Source organism: Bicyclus anynana, chromosome 1 (assembly GCF_947172395.1).
Source record: "Bicyclus anynana chromosome 1, ilBicAnyn1.1, whole genome shotgun sequence".
NCBI classification, from domain to species: Eukaryota; Metazoa; Arthropoda; class Insecta; order Lepidoptera; family Nymphalidae; genus Bicyclus; species Bicyclus anynana.
The window spans coordinates 12,408,182-12,431,595 of NC_069083.1; the positions used below are offsets into that span (position 1 = coordinate 12,408,182).

At 38.5% G+C, this 23,414-nt stretch overlaps 1 protein-coding gene across 1 annotated transcript in view; it reads right to left on the minus strand.

Annotated features, from left to right (window-relative positions):
* Positions 1–6,863: 6,863 nt before the first annotated feature.
* Positions 6,864–23,414, minus strand: part of LOC112051377 (A disintegrin and metalloproteinase with thrombospondin motifs 14-like) — a 30,743-nt gene continuing 14,192 nt past the window's right edge. Inside the window, exons 4-13 of the mRNA XM_052889661.1 lie at positions 22,585–22,908; positions 21,689–21,897; positions 20,690–20,881; positions 20,069–20,197; positions 19,551–19,665; positions 18,839–18,994; positions 17,999–18,214; positions 17,090–17,213; positions 15,401–15,576; positions 6,864–7,731 (exon numbers count right to left, since the gene is read on the minus strand). Coding sequence (XP_052745621.1) covers positions 7,483–7,731; positions 15,401–15,576; positions 17,090–17,213; positions 17,999–18,214; positions 18,839–18,994; positions 19,551–19,665; positions 20,069–20,197; positions 20,690–20,881; positions 21,689–21,897; positions 22,585–22,908 — 1,890 coding nt within the window. The 3' untranslated portion in view covers positions 6,864–7,482. The remainder of the gene's footprint in view (positions 7,732–15,400; positions 15,577–17,089; positions 17,214–17,998; positions 18,215–18,838; positions 18,995–19,550; positions 19,666–20,068; positions 20,198–20,689; positions 20,882–21,688; positions 21,898–22,584; positions 22,909–23,414) is intronic.

Consider the following 23,414-nt stretch of genomic DNA (forward strand, 5'->3'; position numbering starts at 1 on the left):
CCTCAGTGCCTAACGACGAAAGTCTTCGAACAGTGCGTGTTGCCAGTTGACTTACGGATCTGAGACTTGGTCACTCAGCGGGCGATGGAGCGAGCTATGCTTGGGGTTTCTCTGCGTGATCGAATCAGAAATGACGAGATCCACAGACGAACTAAAGTCACTGATGTAGTTCAGCGAGTCGCGAAGCTGAAGTGGCAATGGGCAGGCTACATAGTTCGAAGAGCCGATGGGCGTTGGGGTCCCAAGGTGCTGGAGTGGCGACCCCGCACCGGAAAGCGCAGTGTTGGTCGACCCCCCACTAGGTGGACCGAAGACAACAAGCTGTTAACGTTAACAAAAAGTTAACAGACCACTGCACGGTCTACAAAGTTTTAGTACTGTGAAGGTTTTAGTTTTTTGAAAACTGGCAATTGAAAACTTTCAGGTGTTACCGAATATCACCGGGACACCGGACAGTTATAGTCCAGTAGTATTGTAGAATAGAGAAACACCCAGTTTTTTCACAAAATACAGTATGACACAACAGAGAATTAAGAAATAAAAAACAACATTATGATATTATGAATAGTCATATCTAGGTAAAGATACATTATAAATAGACCTTTAAACATTATTCTTCAACCGTATTAATAAATTTTCGCAAGCAGACAAATGTTTTTCGTGCTAAGTAATACTTAAATAATATTCTATTATAATCAATGACTGGTTATGTATGGTGTGATGCCTTAAAAGAGTTTATTATCATTCGCAAATGGAATGCTAAATATATCTATTTAACACAAAGACGTTTAGGAAAGATTTATAGACACTCGTCGCGGTCACGCCTAAGAGTTATTGCTCTGCTGACGATAATGCATAAAAAACAGCAAAATTTATTGATGTACCTATTATTTTTATTCCAATCTCCTTGGATACTGTCCAGGAAATCCAATGCTGAAATAATAAATAATACATATATCTGTTGAGCGGGCCATATCTGTCGTAGAACAGATGGCCGCTGGGGCAGTCGTGTTCTGGAGTGGAGACCGCGTACCAGCAAACGCAGTTTATAGGACGCCCTCCAGCTAGGCGGTCCGACGACATCAAGAAGGTAGTGGGAAGCGGCTGGATGAGGAAGGCGGAGGATCGTGTGTGGTGGCGCGCTCTCGGAAAGGCCTATGTCTAGCAGTGTACGAATACAGGCCCTTGATGATATCTATTACGTACTCGTTGAAAAACTCTTTAAAATAACTTATTGAAGCCTACCTAGTTTTTGTAGGGAAGATTTCAGTTCAGTTCAGTTAAAAAAGACAATAGAAAGTTGTATTCAAGATTGATAAAGATTGATAAAGAGTGTTAATTGTTTAGAACTTTAGAGTGTTCAATCGAATCGAAATGTTGTATTTTGATGAATTATAAATAACTTTAAATATAATATAATAAATTTGTAGTACTACTTACCTATATAAATTTATATGATTAAATCAACTATTTCACTCCCCATATTACAAATCTTTTGGGGCTAGGTGGTGATGTGTTTATGGTCCAAATATATATTGCTATATTTATATAACTACATATCTAACAAAAACGTCTTATTTTAAGGTAACAACAAGTAATTTTCAGAACATCAATTCACGATAATTTATCGACAATTCAACGTATGACTCTATCGTTACCACTACCCTTATTCAAGTCCACATCATTTGCGATAACACATACGCTCCTATAATACTAATGTGCCTGGCACAGTGTATATCAATTCGAAGGACAATCCAAAGCATTGTGTGTAAATAAATGTACCTACGTCCTGTCGCTCCTAAAATTACCTGTCAAATAAGTCTTTCTTTTTTGTTTAACTTAGCATAAGGTTTCGTATATTCGTTGAAAATAGAAAAAAACTCCAGCTCTATTATTTTTCTCCAGATTTTCATATTCAAGAAACCAGATATTTACTTAATTTGCTATGTAAAATTCTGGATATAATAACTGATTAAAAAAAGCCTTAATCCTAGACACATATTCAGAAATAGCGGTCGACCTGCAGTTTCGTCCATAATTCCCGTTCCCGTGGGAATACGGGGATAGAATATTAACTGTTACTATTTGTACATAATATGTTTTCTGTGCTGTTACTAAAATTCAGTTAAAATAACAAACAAACAACTATTACCTCATAATATAGTTTAAAATCAGGTTCCCTCAAAACTTCGAGCACGATTTTTTAAGATTACCAAATGTTATTAAATAGACGTTAAAACGTAATAAAGTATAACATTAAGATGATAAAGAATGACATAATGTTGTATTGTAGTGAGGAATGATGTATTACAAACGGAAACCCATCATAAAGAAACGAAGACATTTAATTAGCCACCTTAGACTAATTTACTGCAACCCATTTAAGACTTATGAACTCGTGTCGCTGACTTGTAATTATATATTTAACTAAATACGTAGCCATTTATGAGAAGCTTATTTAGAATACAATAAGGCAACAATAGAATGCGTTATAATTCTGTCATTGTGATACATTGTGATACTACAATTTGAAAACAGTAATGAAAAGATTCAATAGGTACTTGAGTATTTAAATTTACTCCCATTGCAACTGCTCTAAAGCATCTGAAGAGTTATGTAACGTTTGAGACATAATTTGACCCACTTCCCGGTCTTCGTGTAGGATGAAATTTTGCACACGCACTGAATTCTGATGACAATACATTACTAACTAAGAAACGTCATCACAAATCCAATATGGTGGCCTCCCCAATCACTTAACTATGTAGGAAAGACAAATCTTGATATCTTAATTTGACCCACTTCCCGGTCTTCGATTAGAATGAAATCTTGCACACGCTCTGCGTTCTGACGACAATACATGACTAGCTAAGAAGCGTCATCACAAATCCAATATGGTAGCCTCCCCAATCACTTTAACTATGTAGGAAAGACAAATCTTGAAATCGTAATTTGACCCACTTCTCTGTCTTCGTGTAGGATGAAATTTTGTACACGCTCTGCGTTCTGATGACAATACATGACTAGCTAAGAAGCGTCATCACAAATCCAATATGGTAGCCTCCCCAATCACTTTAATTATATAGGAAAGACAAATCTTGAAATCTTAATTTGACCCACTTCTCTGTCTTCGTGTAGGATGAAATTTTGCACACGCTCTGAGTTCTTATGACTAGCACACATACGTGTTAAATCTTTTTCCTCCTTTCCATTTCTAACAGCAAGTGCTGCTACGAACGGTGGCATCCTTACACGGTGGATATCCAAAAAACTTGTAGTCGTACTAAACATTTAGGTAAACAACTAACTAACTAATCACAAAGCAATGTGGTGCAATTTTCTTCCGGCATCTGTTTTCTGCAACCTATGAATTAAACTTCAGAGCAGGCTTATTAACAATCTTTGACGTATGCTAGTTGACATTTAAGTACGAAATTGAGATTCTATGTAACAAATGTCATCCGGTGCTTTTGGTGGATATGATACGGTATGTAGATGAAATTTTGTCAATTGATTTGTTGTTTATTTTAATGAATAGTCCTGCTGAATAGGCATCTTCTAGATCTAGACAAGCGCGCTCCATCTTACTTCTTCTTCTTACTTCTTTCGGCGCTACAACCCTTTGTGGGTCTTGGCCTCCTCTACCACTTTTCTCCATCCATTTCTTTGCCTTGCCTTTTTTTCCCACCCAGATAATTTTTCCATTTTTTGCAAGTCCTTTTTCACACAATCTAGCCATCTTTTTTTAGGTCTTCCTTTTAATCTTTTTACCTGTGGCCTCCATTTTGTCATCACTTTAGGCCCTCTAGTATTTGGCATCCTCTCTACGTGTCCTAGCCACTGAAGACGTTGGGATTTACAATGACGCACTATTGTTTCGCCTTTCACTAGGTTTGCCAATTCGTGGTTCATCTAAAGAGCGCTCCATCTAAAACCGCTATTAGATCGATGGCCGCATTACTGGTTTTCATCAATTATCAAAGTCACTTGACACATCTTTTGTTGAGTAAAATTTTAGATAGTTCAATCCCAATTCGTCATGTTCAAATCATATTCAAAAAATGTAAAGAACCATTCAGTTTGCAGACAGCACTGTATTAACTAATAATTGGTTGTTAATGGCATGCTAATGTGCTAATCTACCTACTACCTGCCTGCTACCTACCTACCTACCTGCTAGCTACCGCCGTATCAGCCGTATCAATGATATGGGGCCCCCGGACTATAGGGGCCCCTTACGTGTGAAAGCAAAAATAGGTAAAACGTAATCCAAAATATCACTTAATCTGGTGCTACCTAGAAAAAATCATATAAAAAATTGTCTATAGACTTTCACTTCAGAAATGTTAAAAGTCAAAATGAAATATTTTCAGCCTAAAAATGGAAACCTGCTAAATATCCTAATAGCAAGCATGTTTGTTTCTTTTGTGAGAAATCTTTAACCTTTAACTATTTTTTAGGGTTCCGAACGTACGTAGTACAATATTATCATCATCATCATCATCATCATCATCATCATCATCATCATCATCATCATCATCATCATCATCATCATCATCATCATCATCATCATTATCAACCCATATACCCAGGCTCACTGCTGAGCTCTAGTCTCCTCTCAGAATGAGAGGGGTTAAGCCAATAGTCCACCACGCTGGCACAATGCGGATTGGCAGACTTCACACACACAGAGAATTAAGAAAATTATCTGATGTGCAGGTTTGTCTGTTTACTCCGAATGTACCACATATCAATTGGTGTGACTCAAATACAGGGATGTAACGCGAATAGGTAAAATTTGAATAAAAGGGTACTTAAGGGGGGTTAGATGGAAAGTTGAAAAAAAAACTTTTATAAAATAAATCATGTGATACATAAAATAAAAGGTCTTGATAAGAGGCGTTAATTAATTGTTTCCTGTTACTTATTTTCAAGTAGTCTACATTTTAGAGTTAATAATACGATACTTATGTAAATATAATTAACGATTACCTAAATATAATGTATCGTGTTAATGGCTTTGAAGTATCTTGTACAGACAATGAGACAAACACTTCGGCTAATACTTACTGTAAGTATTGTATGTAGATTGATAATGTTTACGTAAATAGGTACCTACATTATGTCGATTAAAGTGTACTCGAACCTGTATCACGATTAAAATACTTAAAAACTATTTATAAACCTATTGTTAGAACTTTAGTGGATGAAGTAGCTTTCTTTAAAGCTACTTCATCCACTTTAAAGCAAATATTTGCAGGAAATGATCCTGGATGAAGTTTTCATACATACTATGAAACTCTGGGTGAACAGCCAAGAGCATGATATGATGGGCTTAAGTCTATACAGGAAGAAAATTTTTTTAGTGCGGATATTTTTATATTTTGTACATAAACAAAATTTAATGATCACGTATTTTTTTTTTTTTTTTTTAACTCAAAAATAACAAAATTATCGTTAGCTAAAGTTATTTACTTTTGAACAGAATTTTAGGGTCACCCTATTGTGCGTTTATTTTATTTTTGTTTGATACCTAAAGAACGTCACCAGATCACTTTTAAGCTGAATATATCTTGTTTAGTAATAATATGTACATTATTTTGTTATTTTAGAGACATAAATTAAAAAAAAAATTACGTAAAATGTATCGAACTGTTTGTAGATTTATATTCTATTAATGATACAGAACCACGAAAAAAAATATCCGCACTAAAGACCGAATCACCCTGTATATCCATTAGGTATCTAGCAGTTCTAAAAGATTTAGGAGCTTCTTAGAAAATCAGTGGCCAAGAATGGGACATTTATTACGATTTACGACGTGATATTATGAGAAAGTATTTTCTTATTTGTATTAAAATTAAACAACAGTTTTGTAGATATTTATTATTGTAGATATTTATTAAAAATAAATACATTTTATTTAAAATTAACTAAAAATACTCTTAACTTATTGACGACTAGCACATTTGTAGGTAGGACGTTTTTGTCCTGAACTTAGAATCTAGATAAAATTAATTCAAACTTATCATAGATAGATATTATTTACTTAAATTATAATTTCCTAATTTAGACAAAACCTGAATGGTCTTGTACTAAATGTTTTTTTCTTATTTCTTGCGTACTAAAACAATTGAACTAAGAGTAAGGCCTAGTTCGGACTATTGGGTCGTTACCCAGCATAACGCCCAATTGTTTTGATAAGACTAAACACACAACAAACACATTCTTAAAGGCCGTACAGACAACTTTAGTATTTTAGTCGACTTAACAATTGGGCGTGACGCTGGGTAACGACCCCAGGTTCTATGTATATGCATACATTTATGTATGCTTTGCCTACTGCAACTACGTAAACAAGATTTTTCAATAATAATGTAATTCTATTATAATAATTAATCTAATAAATGCATTATTTTGTGTTTTGTTTCCAACATTGCTATAGGACCAAACTCAAACACGCATACAAACAAAATACGCACTCCTAGACCTAGTCCTAACTCCCTACCTACGAAAGTTATAAAAATGTCTATCTACTAAGGTAGGTAACTACTTAATTTTTTTTTACCTAAATCATTTTTAAACTTAGGTACTTGCGCAGGTTGTATTATCAAATATGTACTTACAATATGACAACAACAAACATATTAATTATTATGATAATTAACAACTTTAAGTCGGTCAATACAACAAGATTACACAAAGACAAACAAATTAAGCGAGCTATAAGTACACGTTACTCAAATTATCATGGAAAATTATAATAGGTACATAAATATAATATTGACGGCCTCCGTGGCGCAGTGGTATGCGCGGTGGATTTACAAGAATGGATGTCCTGTGTTCGATCTCCAACTGGGTCCGGGTGTTGGGAGGCTTCGGCCTTAGCTAGTTACCACCTTACCGGCAAAGACGTAACGCTAAGCGATTTAGCGTTCCGGTACGATGTCGTGTACCTAGAGACGTAAAGGAGTGTGGATTTTCATCCTCCTCCTAACAAGTTAGCCCGCTTCCATCTTAGACTGTATCATCACTTACCATCAGGTGAGATTGTAGTCAAGGGCTAACTTTTAATATGTATTCTGTGCCTCGGAGAAAAGTTTGTCACTACCATTATGATTAACATCGGATAATGATCGTGATAGAGTAAATACCTAAGCCCTAGGCTGCAAACCAGCGTTGAAGCAACATGATGCTCCATATTTGCTCTCCTAAATAACAGAGGCCCTGCGCTGTGGGCTGCTAGAAAGGCTGATAGACTTACAGCTTGGCAAATTCGTTCGTAGGTTTCGGAGGGGGGTAGCATTGTCCCGCGCGCACAACGTCATACCCGCGCAGTCCTTTCCCGGCGTTGCCCGCATATCATGGGAGTGTCATCAACGAACTTGCCAAGCTAGTAAGTATAATCTTGTAATAAGTATGTATTTTAGAGTTGGTTTGGTCCTTGTTAGACAGTGGTCGTAAACGCTTGGTTTGTGTAAATTAATCTGATGTTTTGTTTCTTGTGATTTCGACGTAATCTAGGACCTCCCAGTTACTCTCGGGTTCATCTGGTATATGTGGTGGGGCCACAGCGCGAGCAAATGGAAGTCCTGTGTTGTCCAGAGAGAGATACGCACGGAGAGCAGCTGACGAGTCGTCCGGGGCCGCCCGAGCTCTTGCGTTAAAGGCGCCACCAAAGTCCTCGCTTGGCAAGTCCCAGATGTGGAACTGCGGTGACATCTTGAAGTTCTATTTAAAGAAGACAGACGTGTTTATTATACAGGGTGCTGGGGAGTATTTCCCATAACTTCAAGGTGTTTTTGAGACCACATAAGGAACCGAATGCTTATCTAATATTTTATTAACTAAAAAAAAGTTTTTATGTTTTAATTTATTAAATAAAAAAGGTTTTTAACCGACTTCAAAAAAAAGAGGATGTTCTCAATTCGACGCGTATATACCGCCTTCAAAGTAATCAGAAGGTAGCATATACGATGTTATTTTTCGCTCATTAGTTTATTTTTGTGATTTTGAAGTGTCGGTTCAAATTTTTTTTGTTAAAAAGATTTTATTATGCTATCATATAAAGTGATTCAAATAATTTCGACTATCCATGTAACACACGCCTTTATCTATCGTTGCATTTTAATCTCAAAAAATAGGTTTGGCTACGTCATTATTATAAATATGTGTATAAGGGACAAATTTTAAGATCTATTCACAACAGAAAGATTATTTACTCCGAAAATATTCAATAAAGAACACATTTTCCTTGAACATTTTGAACTATTGTTTGTTAAAAAATATGGGAAAAGCTCCCGAGCACTGTTTATCATTATTTTAATATAATACTGTTCAGTGCATGGTAATGGTGTGATTAGTACGAGTATCAGTGAAAATAATACAATTTTTTTTTTTTTGAAGAATGTAGAAGCTGAAGATATGTAGACTTCTACATGAGTGAAAAAACTTGAACTCTATCGTTGTGCGCACTTTAGTCTCAATATTGTAAAGACGTAAGAGTTTGTTTGTAGTATAAGCGCGCAAATCTCTGGACTACTAGTAGGATAAGATGGAAAGCTTCGTCAGTTTTATAAATTCGAAGCGTCTGTTAATGGATTTTAAGCGGGCAAAGTCGCGGGCGTCTGTTAGTAAGCACTAAGCTAATAACAGAGGTATTAATTATTCAATATGAACTGCAGTCATTAGGTACAGGGCAGCGCAATAAAAACCGCAACAACACGCTCTTTAAGTGTCCTTGTTCATTTCCGCGAACGTTGCCCAGCGTCGGTTTTCCGAGCCTGTGTGGATATATGGATGCATTGAATGTTGCCAGCGCCAGCGACCATCCGACGAGCAAAATCGCCACAAAAAATGAGCCGAATTTAGCTATTCCACGCCCTTAGAGAGTCTTTCCGCCCATCTCTTCTGCTTCTGCCTTCGAACACCATCACGCACGCAAAACGCACTTACGCAATCAGAAAAAAATACCTTTGCCCATGTGGATATATGGAATATGGATGCATTGAATTTTAGTCAGCGCACGCGGTTATCCGACGAGCAAGATAGAGTAAACAGCACCTATGCCTATGTGAACTGTATGGATGCATTGAAGCAAACAATGTGTAATTACCGAGCACTTAGTTCCTAAGTACGTACAGCGGAAATGCATTTGTTGGTGGAAGTAAATATAGTACGCGCCTTTGTGTTGAACTATGCGCAGTAACACATTTTAGGGCGTTAGTGACGTACCATAGGAACATTTCAACGCCACATCGTGTATTTTTTTTTAACAAATTTATTGGACCAGGCAACCACGGAACACGCGCATAACAATTTTGTTTATATTTCAGTACCTGCGCAGATAACTGTCATTTTACAGTTCGTTACAGTCTTGAAAGTTTCACGATAATAGTGCGTATTTTGAACGTCATACAGATGACTGTCACCGTACCTACGTAAAATGCTATCTGAAAAACACTTTAGTTCAACTTACTTGTACTTATACCAACGTACGGTGCAGCAGGATAGTGATTATTTTACTTTAATTGTAACACGTTCTGTTATAATTTACTTGAAATAAATCCTGATAACATTTATACGTGTCCTGATAATATTTGTATTTATGTCCGGCCCTGATAGTCCATTGACAGGCTCAAATGTAATATATATGTATTGTCTCACCAAGGTCATGGATTGGATGGTTAAGTGTTAAAAAACTTGTTAAACTCTATAATTACAAAAATACAAAACGTAAAACACTTACGCTATTTCACACTGTCGTTCGTTTATGGTACCCTTACATTGGTATAGAGAAACATTTTATAATTTATTTAATGTATACTGTTCATATAAGGAAAATCAGATGCAGTAAACGTAAACAATGCTGCGACAGGGCGTTCACCAGTTCAGGGGTATAGAACATTTTATACATTTACATTTCGACGACCGCGTGGCACAGTGGGTAGTAGTAACCCTGCTTTCTGCAGTCATGGTCGTGGGTTCGATTCCCACAAATAGAAAATATTTGTGTGAAGGGCAGGGTGTTTTCCAATGTCTGGGCGTATTTATACATTATATAAATATATAAAATCCGCTATCTTAGTACCCATAACACAAGCTATATCTACGCTTACTTTAGGGTCAGATATAGTGAATATTCTTAAACAATACACACGTATTGTTTAAGAATATTTATTTATTTCCATTTTCTTTAGCTTTTGAAATCATTACAGTTTTTAGTAAATACATAATAATATGAACCTACTTAGGTGCCTATTACTGACTCATTTTTAATTTTCAAGTAATTATTTTAATGTTTTTCTAACTGTTAGGTACATAACTCATAAATTGGTTTAATGTAAAAGTGTGTATCATTAACTCGAGAAAATTCATGCTAACGAACCCTAAGAATGTTATGTAAACGAAGATTTACGACCTAATTTAAACGTCCTGATAAGTTTTGACTAATTAGTCGTTAACTTGTTGTGTATTGGCAAATATTCGAGGACAATGACGCACGGAAAAAGTCATAAGGTGGTGTTTGTTGATCAAACAATTCACTTGAGATGCCGACTGTACCGTGCGTTATCACGCAACTGTAAACCCTGGTTCACACCTGCGCTACACAATCTAAAGTATATCTAAAGTATAAATATCTAAATAAAAATATCGAGGTATGATTTGATTTTTTGTTTGTTTGTTTCTGTCGATGTATTAAGTCTACTATTACTACTACTATTCGATCGATTTTAAAAACCATTAGAAAGCTACTTCTGTGCCGAGTACATAGGCAACATTTCATCCCCGTGTTTTCACGGAAACGGGAACTAAACGGGTGAAACCGCGGGGCGTTCGCTAGTTTAAAATCATTACAAAGTAAGAAACAATATGTAGGTAAGTACTTAATTTATACACAGCAACAGACATCGTGTGGTCACAAAACATAAGAATATGATAGTAGGTACAATGCGGTTAAGACATCCATACTTAATATTACAAATGCAAAAGTCTGTCTGTCTGTTGCGTTTTCACGACGAAATATTGTCATATAAACTCCCAGCACAGGCATTCTACTTCGAAAGAAAGAAAGAAAAAAAATACTTTATTTAAATTTTAATCGTTTTTTTTTAAATAATAGTGACCATATTGTGTTTAGATACTGAATTGCTTCGCGGAAGAAGAACCGATGGTAGGAGACGTCGACATGCGAACATCCTACATACCCTGTACCACTGAGTGAACCGACTAGATCGTCGACGGAACGTCAAAGTGCCTTTACTGTTCCTATGACGTCACAAATAGCATACAGAGAGCTCCGCTGGGTTTAAGTTGGTATTTGGGCTTATCAGGCAAAGAGTCTCACATACCCAGACATAGACTAGAATGTGTGATTGTGTGCATTAACCCTGGAATTCATAGTCGTGAAGTGAACAATCCCCCACAAACCAATATTCAGTATTCACCCAGGGGCTGACTATTGAATCATCCTTCATTGCATTTCATAAACAAACTACTGGAGAGCCCCTAGGTGACTGGAGTTTCAAGCAAATGTTGTCTATGATTTTACATTAGATCTTTGAAAATTCTGTGACACAACCACAGAGAGACGTATTTTGTTAATTCTTTGACATTTTACAAAATAATTGAGTTTCTAATATTTTCATTTACTTTTTTTTTTTATTTATCGTAGTAAAATTTAATTCGTTCAAGTGTACAATAGATCAATTTTATCAAAAAGTTTCTTTCTCACAAGAAGAAGTTGTTAGAAAAATATTGAAGTTATGTGGACGAACATGATCATATACAAAATTATCAGCCGATGGACGTCCACTGCTGGACATAGCCGTCTTGCATGGACTTTCAAACACAACGGTCTCGAGCCGCCAGCGTCCAGCAGCTCCCTGCAACCCGCTTGATGCCCTCGGTCCACCTAGTGGGGGTTCGACCAACACTGCGATTTCATTGGCTCTTCGAACTATGTGGCCTGCCCATTGCCACTTCAGCTTCACGACTCGCTGTGCTACCTATGTCAGTGACTTTGCTTTGTCTGCGGATCTCCTCATTTGTGGTACGATCACGCAGAGAAATCCCAAGCATACTATTTACTATATAAGTAGTTTGATATTTCATACTTTTGTAATATGGAATCCTACTTGAAATAAAAAAATTATTGTAAGAGGAAATTTGTTTATTTTACTCAAAACCACCTATAATTACCTGAAATAATTACAAGTAGGTACTATTATGCTGTATTTTCTTACAATTTATAGTATGTGCAGTAAATAAATATAAGTGTAGCTTATCCTTAGGAATAGTGGTAAAATGCATTTCACAAAGCTTTAGATCACATAATATTATATATTTAGGAGGTAGGCTTGGACCGGTAATGGGCTGATAATAATGAACCACACAGTACTTATTGCAATTCTAAAATCAAACCTATATCCTTTTGATACAAAGTTTAATTAATAACAACAATAAATACATAATTTACATATAACTTATTGTTATTATTGTATATTTTTATAGGGCCAGACTTAAATGAAAAATGCAGAAGTAAACATTTAATAATTATCTTTATTAAAAATGTGAATCAATAAATTTCATTCAATTAAGATTTGTATACATTTTCTATTGTTATGGACTTCAGAGTGAGTGACCACCTTACAACATACTGCACTCACTCCTACTACCTCTATATTAAATGCTGCTGACTTTTCAAGGTATGTGGGTCTTCCAATTACTGTGATCTGAAAACTCGGATTTTCAAGGACCAAAGTATTCTCAGTATTCTTGGTAAAACAGTATTCTCAGAGCTCATCACTGCTATTCCCTGCCATGATAGCCGGTTTCTTTAAATCTGTGCATAGGGTCCTCCGGGGTTGTTTATATGTATACCTATGCGTGCCATCAATACAGCTTGACTTGTGGCATTTCTGTTATTTCATAGAATGCTTGATGGAATGCACATACAGTCTGAAAATAAACATTATGTTAGTTACATTTATGTAGGTTATAGGTATATTTCCTAAATCAAAAACAAACTAATTAAATTCTTCATCATGAGTATGTTAAGCATGAGTCTCCTCTCAGAATGAGAGGGATAAGGTCCACCACGCTGGCCCAATGTGAATTGGCAGACTTCACACATGTAGAGACAATGTCTCTCCTTCACCGTATGAGACATGTAATATACATTTAAATTCATAAAATGCACATAACTCAAATGATTTGGAGGTGCATGTTTCAGACAGCATTTGAACCTACACCCTCCGAATAGAAGGCAGAGGTCATATCAACTGGGCTATATGGATTTTGTACTACTCCTAATTTATCTATACTAATATTATAAACAGGAAAAATTTGTTTGTTTGTTTTGAATAGGATCTGTAACTACTGAACTGATTTGAAAGATTCTATCACTGTTGGGAACCTACACCATCATAATCAAAGGCAGGGGTCATACCCACTGGGCTAATTGGTTTTATATCTACTCCTAATTTATCTTTACTAATAATAGAAACAGGAAAGATTTGTTTGTTTGTATGTTTTGAATAGGCTCTGGAACTACTGAACCAATTTAAAAAATTCTTTCACTGTTGGGAAGCTACACTATTCCCGAGCTCTATAGGCTATATTTTATCCCCATATTCTTACGGAAATGGGAACCACACAGGGTGAAACCGCGCGGCGTCTTCATGAACAAAAAATTATTGATGATGAACAAAGGTACGTACCTGATAACATCCCGTTTCATAGAATCGAAGTGCTGCTAGAATGTATAATACTAGCGGTATTGGTATTCCTCTCTTGGTCTTCTGTGTTCATTCTTCATCAAACAGAGGCATATTATGCCTAATATGAGAATCTTTCGTACATTCCATATCGCCATAGTATTATACTGGGTTTACGCAATTGCGAATATATATCTTGGGCACTGATATAACTCGCTGTTTATAACTTCACTTATAACGATCCGAACGTCCACTTTCTAATAAATAAATCACGAATAACAACAAAAAAAATGCCAGGGGATGGTTTGGCTGACAAATATCGGTAATTCAGCAGTCAGCCGCCAGCTCCTGTCAAATGAGGGGTTTCTTTTGTCTATGAAACGCGTAGGGGTTGAATTCGACACATAGCGGCTGAATAATCCCCTTAGGGGCCCCCTACTACGACTATGAATTCCACCTAACTCAACGAAAAAAATATACAAATGACCACCTTTTGCTACGTCCATTGAGCTCTACATTAGACTGCATTTATCAATTAAAAAATTAAATATTTCCTAAGTTTATGATCCATATTAGACTGCATAGATCAATCTTAGACGCAAACGTCAAAGCATCTTTGTGTCCAAGCCCTTCACACCATGATCCACGTAAGGAGTTTTATGGCATTATTTTGATTGAAGAGAGCACGTGAGATGACGCACCGCTGTTGACAAACAATAGGACTAGCCAGATCCGTCTGTTATCTAGATTGTTTGTCGTTTACCTATATTTAATGTTGAACAAATTATTGTTTGGTTAATGGCAGACTACCGCAACGAGGCGTATGAGACAAGGTTTAACACCATCGAAGTTTAAGTAAGGGACGTGTTCCTTAAATATCCTGCAAAGAGGAAGATCCTGCAAAGAGTAAGATCTTGCAAAGAGTAAGTTCCTGCAAAGAATAAGATCTTGCAAGGAGTAAAATCCTGCTCTATTTATTGATGAGAGCTTTCCTCAATCAGCAGGGCCATCTGCTTGGTCCATAAATTATGACTAAGTATAAAAACCGCCAGTTAAACGCATTCGCGATTCGCGAACCGTGTTCAAGTAATAATCTATACTAATATTATAAAGCTGAAGAGTTTGTTTGTTTGTTTGATTGAACGCGCTAATCTCAGGAACTTCTGGTCCGAGTTGAAAAATTCTTTCAGTGTTAGATAGCCCATTTATCGAGGAAGGCTATATGCTATATATTATCTCCGTATTCCTATGGGAACGGGAACCACGCGGGTGAAACTGCGCGGCGTCAGCTAGTCATTTATATGGTTCAAACAGTGCTTGTGGTTACAGAGACTGAGATGACAATCTGAACCTTTTTTAAAAATTGCAATTTTAACTTATGCATTTCTAGTAGATACCTACATGTAAGTATCTATACCTTGGTAAGTTCGTCGATGACACTCCCATGATATGCGGGCGACGGGGAGAAATGCCTGCGCGAGTGTGAGGGCTTGCGCGCGGGGCAGAGGGAAGGACTACGCGGGGTATGAAGTCGTGCGAGCGGGGCATCGCTATCCCCCGGCCGGCCCGGAAGTGTTACGAATTTGCCAAGTTATAAATAATTACCTGTTACTTTTAGCATAAGCTGTCCACGATATTAAGCTGTTGAGGTTTTTAATAGTAGGTAAAAGTACTTATGTTACCTCCGGTAAACAGTGGTGCTGTAGACAGTAGTAGTGGGTGTTGCCGTCGTGGTGGCACCACGTGCCGTCGGGGAAGTACGGGTCCAGCCCCACGTCGTTGAGCTCCACCCGCGGCGCGTAGAAGCCTCCGCCCGCCGCGCGCCGGCAGAATATCGCGCAGCCCATCCACATACGAGCTGATTATATAATAAAACATATCATCATCAATCAACCCATGTTCGGCTCACTGCTGAGCTCGACTTCCTCTCCTCCAACTTTTCAGCTGTGTGCATTTTAAGAAAATAAATATCACGTGTCTCAAATGGTGAAGGAAAAACATCGTGAGGAGACCTACATACCAGAGAATTTTTTTAATTATCTGCGTGTGTGAAGTCTGCCAATCCGCATTGGGCCAGCGTGGTGGACTGTTAGCGTAACCCCTCTCATTAACCTAACGTAATGAAAGAAGTAGCGGTATTTTCGGTTGCGCCGCTATTGGTTGCAATTCGTCTATTTCTCTACACGAGATATGTCGTTGGTCGCATTTTAGGCCCACAGACCACCCTCCTTTAATGAGAAGGGACATGGATGGAGATTAAAACGATTACGCTACTCCAATGCAAGTTGGCATGCTTATGTCGGCCACTGACGATCAAATTGGCAGAGCTGCCTGCAGCGTGCGTAGGGATGTGGACAGTGGAAAAAATATCGAAACCACGCCAATAACCATATTTCGATATATTTTGTAGTGGCTGGTGTATTCGTAATGACCGGGACCATTCGCTTTACGTGATTTAAATAACACAGGTACATGCAACCGAACATGCGCCGTTTTTGAAGTCGGAGTTAAAAGTAAATAGAAATACAATACCTAGGTACTTGGAAAATTTACTAGGTAATTATTTTCCTAACGACATCCTAGACAAAAGACCATGATAAAAAATTTTCTTTACGATGTTATTGTTATTGCACACTAAACGTGCATAAATACAATAAAAGGGGTAGCGTATCTCATAATTGCTCCTGTTTTATCTAAAGTATTATAATTTACGATCAATAAAAACGTTATTTGTTCAAGATTTACGGAAGAATAAAATCCTGTAAGTAGCAGTTCTTGTGATAAGTAGCAGATAATATTGTTGCGTACCCACTTATTGAGTTAGCGTGTAGGTAGCTAGTTAGGTACACTTAACTGAGTCACTAACTAAATAATAAATATAGGTATCTACCTAACGAACTGTTACTAATCGACTATGATTACATTGTCCAACTATCTACCTACTCTCTCTAGACATGATTTTGCAGTTTACCTGGGGCATATTTAATAGTAGAAGAAATTAGTTCCCTTGGTTTTCGCAACTTGATATGAATTTTTTAAAGCTTACGTTATGCCTACCCTTAAAGTTTTCATGTCCGGTTTTGTCTATGTCCACCTATTTATTATCATTTATTTATTTATTTACTTAAACAGTACCCAAATGCTGTATCATATCCAAAGGCTTTTGAATACTCGGAAGTCATAAAACAAATTAGAAAGGCAGTGGTCTTACTAGGATAGTGCGGCGCCTACAGTCCTCCCCAGTTCCAGAAAAGCTGCTGCACACTCTATTCTATTTTATTTATTCGATTACACACATTATTCTATTCGAACTATGTATGTAATCCTGGGTACTAGGAAGTCATAAATGAAAAAGTATCCAGTGGTCTTACTGGGATCGTGCGGCGCCTGCAGTCCTCCCCCGCGAGGGTCTAGCTCCGGCAGGCGAGAGGCGTACTCCGTACATTTGCGTGCTGCCATCTCGTTAGCGGTCACACGCTTCTTCTTGCCGCAAACCTGCGGGCGACAGATATAGCTGCTGTATTTGTTCAGGCGTTGTTAGTTAGTAGCACTTGGTCGCTATCAATGGTCCATAAAAAGGCTCAAAGTTACTCAGCGGGCGATGGAGTGAGCTATGCTTGGAGTGATTGGAGCGTGATTGAATCAGAATAGAGGACATCCGCAGAAGAACCAATCACTGACATAGCTCAGCGAGTTGCAAAGCTGAATGGCAATGGGTAAGGCACATAGTTCGAAGAGCGGATACCAAGGTGCTGGAATGGTGACCCCGCACCGGAAAGTGCAGTGATGGTCGACCCCCAATTAAATAAACCGAGGACATCAAGCGGGTTGCAGGGAGCCGCTGGATTTTGGCGGCTCCAGACCCTTTTGTTTGGAAGTCCATGCAAAAAGGTCCATGTCCAGCTGTGGACGTCCATCAGCTGTTAATATTGATGATGATGTTAGTTTGTTGTTAGAATAGCTTACTAAGTCATTTCTTCCTAAAATAGATTTTAGGAAGAAATTACTTACAAAGAATATTAATTGTAACTTTATTTACTTCTACATCTATATCATTACTATATACCTTTGTTTATAATAATGGTATATATTTTATAGATCTATAAAAGCGGATTATTTTACCATGATTTTATTATATCTCCAACCAAGGGATATACAGCGTTTTCAATGAAAGCTCCCAAGGGGCTTGACTTTTTTCGACACTTCCATCTATTACCGCCATATTTCAATAAATTTACAAGTTATATACCTCAAATCCCACTTTTGACATCATAACCCACCTTAGAGTCATCACAGAGGACGACGTCATATGAAGAGCCGTCACACACGGCGTTTTCCGGACACGAGCGCCTCCTCTCCCTGGCGCCGCGACTCTTCACCGTGCAGCCGGAGCGGCACGTGTCGGAGGACCACTCGCTCCAGGAGTTGCCTGCTTGAGGAGGACGACTGGTCACCATGGTAGGGTACGCTGCCACGCATTCACCACCTTGACACCACTGGATGTGATACAAATGTGTTTTTAATTGATTTTTTTTTAGTTTTACATTATTTTTTTATTATTAACAACCGGAAAAGTCCATGAATCACTCTTTTTATTGTCGAAAACCGTATGAAAATCTAAATAAATAAAAGATTACTTTTGAACCCTGGACATGCATGAGTATTATTCCAGTTCTGCTACTCCTTATAAGCAAAAACCTTGTGCGATGAGTAAATCATATCTACTCACAGCACAAGGTCGGATATACCATAAAAGCTGAAAAAGCTAAAGCGGCAAAATTGCAGCGATATCATATCTTCCTTAGCCTACCACACCCTATAAGAAGTGCAATAAAAACAAAACCTTGCTTTTCTTAGCTTAACAATATACTCAGGAAGTTGAAAAAAAAACTAGAAACTAGATTATTTCTTATAAGAAGAAATTAACTTTCTTGTGAGCAGTATATCTAATTTTAGAGGTCAGTAGGGACGGAAAAAATGTATTAGTTTTGGGGCAGCTTATGTAAACCTAAAGAAACAGGACGACAACTGTGCAGCGGGCGAGGATTAAACTTAGGACCTCTCACCTCTCCCTTTAAGTCCGACTAGTTAACCGTTGGTTTATTGAGGTTTCTCTATACCTTTCCTTTTCCACACGGTGTGCCAGGTAAAGCCGGGCCAGCGTAGTAGAAGCCCGCGCGATGCGGCGAACGACAGGCCAGCTGCATGCACTGCGACTCGTCGCCGCCCGAGCCCGGCGCCTGCGCGGGAGCGGCGTCGTTGTCGCGCAAAAGAATCTGAAAACAGTAGTACGCAAAGTGAGTTCAGCTCTTCATCATTGACATATTCAGCTCACTGTATTGATCACAATTATCCTCTTAGAATGAGAAAGGGATTCAGAATGAAAAGGCGAATAGGTGGATCTCCACGCTGGCCAAATGCGGATAAGTTCACACACATGACATAGCCCACAGATATTAAGGGGAGACTAGTACTCAGAGTTGACGTTGAATAGACATTGAGAAGGTGCTGAAATCCATGGCGATTCCGCATCGGAAAACGTATTGTTGGTAGACACCCTTATAGGTTGACCGATGACAACAATCGGATTAGGGTGAGCCGCAGGATGCTGGCTCAAGACCATTGTGTTTCCAGTACTAAACTCTCATCGCCTTATCACAGTGATGATGAGTACGTATACTGAAAAGGGTGCTAAACAAACCATAATTCGGGTCATCTCCTTGCTTTTTCAATTAATTATTACACTAAAAACATTTCAGTAAACCTCGTCTGATTAAAATTAACTAGACTGACTTACCACTCGTACTTTATTCATTCGCTAGGAACACTAACCTGACATTGCTTTTTCGCTCCCCAAACGATCCCTGGAGCATCAGCGAACTTCTCGTGTTGCAGTTCCGCCGGTGTGTCCAGATCATCGCCTCCATCAAACAGACAAGTAGCCCATCTGAAAGTAATCAGTCGTTTGCTCTTTAGGATTGTTCAGCATTGGAAAAAGTAATTATTCTTGAAACTTTTAAGGTAGAAGGTAAGATAGGAATACGCACAATGTGTATGTGGCAGGAAGAAAAACTCGGAGTAGAGCTCTCGACTTGTGACGCGGTTGTAAATTGAAGGCGCCTCTTTAAGATCCATTAATATTAAACTTCACTGCTTGTTTTGATGTCCCTGCTCAGCCAATGGAGCCTACTACAGCTTTGGCTACGTACCTACTCGATCTAATTCTTAAATAGAACTTACTGTACTGACTGTACTGTTCTAGTTAGACCAAGGTCTTTAAGCTGCTGTATAGGTTAAAAGAAATTTTGTAATTAGCTATTTTTAGATAGTTACACTACGTTTAACCGTACTTTAGGTCGGCGACAACTCGCGCACTGCACTGAGACCAGCTCGCTTCGCCGTTGGTGCCACGGGAAGGCGACATGATGAAACCGTCGCGCGCGCACGAGTTGCCTGTGCCGTCGTGATGCATTCCCAGACTGAAAACAGAATTTATATAGGTAATTAATATTTGGAAATTAATTGTTCTTTTACCCATAAGCCACAACTATGATCGGGTACTTAAATTAATATCCTGTTTTTCACAAATCTCGCAGGATCTATGGATTTTTTCGGGTGGAAAGCCGATGTATTCTTCCAGAGTAAAATCTATTTGCATTCCTCGGCCAAATCGTTTCAGTAGCCGCATCATAAAGGAGGAACAAACATACTTACACACACACAAACTTCGGCCTTTATAATAATAATATTATTATTGTGATAACGTGATGTGATGTGATGAAATTTCATTTTGTAGCTCTAACAAGCTTAACTCTACTTCTACTCGTAATACAGAAAACCGTAAGTTAAGATCCATAAAGTGAATCTTAAAAGTAGGATGAACTTTAAACACTTTTTTCTCAATTTTTTTCTGATTTGTGACATTATTTAGCCAAGATACGAAATTTAGAAAATTTCACAAATATACCCACTTGTGTCCGATTTCGTGGGCCAGGATATAGACGGAGGTGAACCCGGCGGACGGGTAGGGGCGGCCCAGCGTGTCGGAGGTGCCGAACTCTGAGACCACGCACGCGTGCGCGGGCAAGCACACGCCGCCCACGGGAGCCAAGCCCATCGTCACGCCGTTGCGGTGACCGTTGTCTTCTGAATAGAAGTCCAAACTGAAAAACCAAAAGACAAAGTATCTTATTGGAAAGACAAATGTAAATATATCAAAATCTCGTATTAGTATTGGTTGCATTTGATCAGTGGCGTAAATAGGGCGGTGCCTCCGGCATAGACTCTCGGGGGCCCAAGAATAGACATAATTAAGTATCAGAATGGGCAACGCATTTGCAGTAGTGAACCTGCGTTTGAGTATTAGTGACTGAGATGCAGTGGGTGGTATGATAGTCAAAGGGTCTACTTAAATAGGGCGCAGTTATAGAAGCTCGCACAGGGCGCGGAAAAGGCTATTTACGGCACTCCATTTGATATCCGGTATTAGACCCAACTTACATTGCTGCCCAGAATGGAATGCTAGCAAATTTATTGTACACATCATAGTAAACTTTACATTGAATGTAGAACATACAAGCTAAATACTCCAAAAATGAGTCTTCCTGGGAATCCCCTTAGTTACTGAGGTTTCCCTATCGGTGTCGTCATAATCTAGTTATAAGTTGTCTCCTTCTGTGTAATCCGCGAAAATGGCACTAAGGGGGTTTTCGCGCAATGAGGCGAAATTGACGCTTCCGTTACATTCCATTCCGCAGCATTGTAAATTGACCCTCATAATTCTGCCACACTGCGGCGAGCGCGCAGCCCCACACAGCCCCTGCATTCTGTAAAGTTACAGCGATGTGACATCGCTTACTTGCATGGCAACTTCGTTGTTAGTGACATTTTATTTTTTACATCTCATAGAAATAGAGTTCACAGCGATGTTACTTTACAGAATGCAGGGGTTGGTCGAGTTTGATTTGTACCCAGAAAGGAGAAGCGCCATATCCCAGTGGTCGGGGTCATCATCGTCGTCCACGTTGAGGCCGCGCTGGTACTCGCAGAAGGAGTCCAGCAGGCGGCCGCGCTCGGCGTGCGTGGTGAGCTTGCTGGGCTGAGACCGTAGCAGCGTCAGTCGCACCAGCGACAGTTGCACGCGCGCGCCCAGCGACGAGTGGTGGAACAGCGCCTGCACCTGGAGCACAGCGGTGAAACTTATGAAATAATCTACTACTTTACTTTTTAAAGGAGAACTGCCTCGTCCAATGATTACCTACTATATGTTGCTAAATTGGATCACAAGGTCGTGGTTTCGAGTCCTGGGATGGACTGTGACATGCCTATTGTACTTTTTTTTCTTACATGAAACTTACAAAATTCTCAGCCTAGTGTCAGGAAGTTGTAGTGCTACTTCCATCTGACTCGGAAAGCATTTTAAGCATATTCATAATTATTAACATATGATAATGATCTTTACGAATTTGACATCATCACCTAAGTTTGCCAACTCGCATAAACTCGGTAGGTTTCGCCCTGTATTGCGCAAAATAGGCTGTAGATGCTGATGATCATCTTGCAAACAACCATCTACGCTGCACCGGAGCCTTTAGATCATTATGATCTAAAGGCATCGGTCACAGGTGAAAACCTTTAGAAAAACGAGTTATTTTGAAAACAATTTCTATGCAACTTTTAAATCAGTTGATGGATTCCTGTGCTTAACATATTAGATATACTAGTTATACTACCAACTTTTCTGCGCAACTTTTAAAGCATTTAATGGATTTCTATGCTCACCATATTAGGTATACCTATACTATGGCAAGAAAAAAAATATCAAAATTATATTCGTAACAATAAGAAATATAAGCAAGATACTAACACCGTTAATGTATGCTAGCAGCATATCCCGAAGATCAGCTTCATTGTAATTGAGATGCGGATAAAACAATTTGTACGCCGCCTCGTCCAAGAATAACGCTATCTCTATGGTATATGATGATGGCGCGGGTTTCGAGGGTCGGTACCGAGGCCTCCTGGTCCTCAGCAAAGGCCTGTCGTCATTGAGGGTGGCAGGCGGAGGAGCAGCCCGACGTATGATGTGCGCTGTACGCCCGTGCAACACTCGGCCGTTTTCCGATCTGCCCAGCTTTGATGTCAGTGGCCGGACTTCGTATGTTGTGTTTTCGGTCATAATAAGACCGTGCTGGAATAAAGGAAGCTTGATAACTGTATAACATAAGTTACTACTAGTTATGAATGAAATATGAATGATATTGATATTCTCTTTCTTCATTGACATTCTCAGTAGCAACCCGGAATTTAGGAAAAAGGAGTAAGTCATGGGAAATCATTGATGCCTGAGAATTGTCTATAATATTCAATGTCTCAATATGCTATATGCTATGCATATAGCATATTGAGACATTGAATTGAAGACATATACTCTATTTAATCGACGCCTATTACCTTCTTGTATTTACTAAAAGGGCTAGTAGTCCTCCTGCAGTTTCACCCGCGTAGGTTCCCGTGGAAATACGAGACAGATGGTCTATGTTACTCACTGATGATGTAGCTTTCCACCGATAGAAGAATCTATAAAATCGCTCCAGCAGTTTCAGAGACTATTCGTACGAAGTAAAAAATTAAACCCTAATACCTCTTTTTATAATATTAGTTTAGATAAAGTTAAACTAATATTACTAGAAAAAT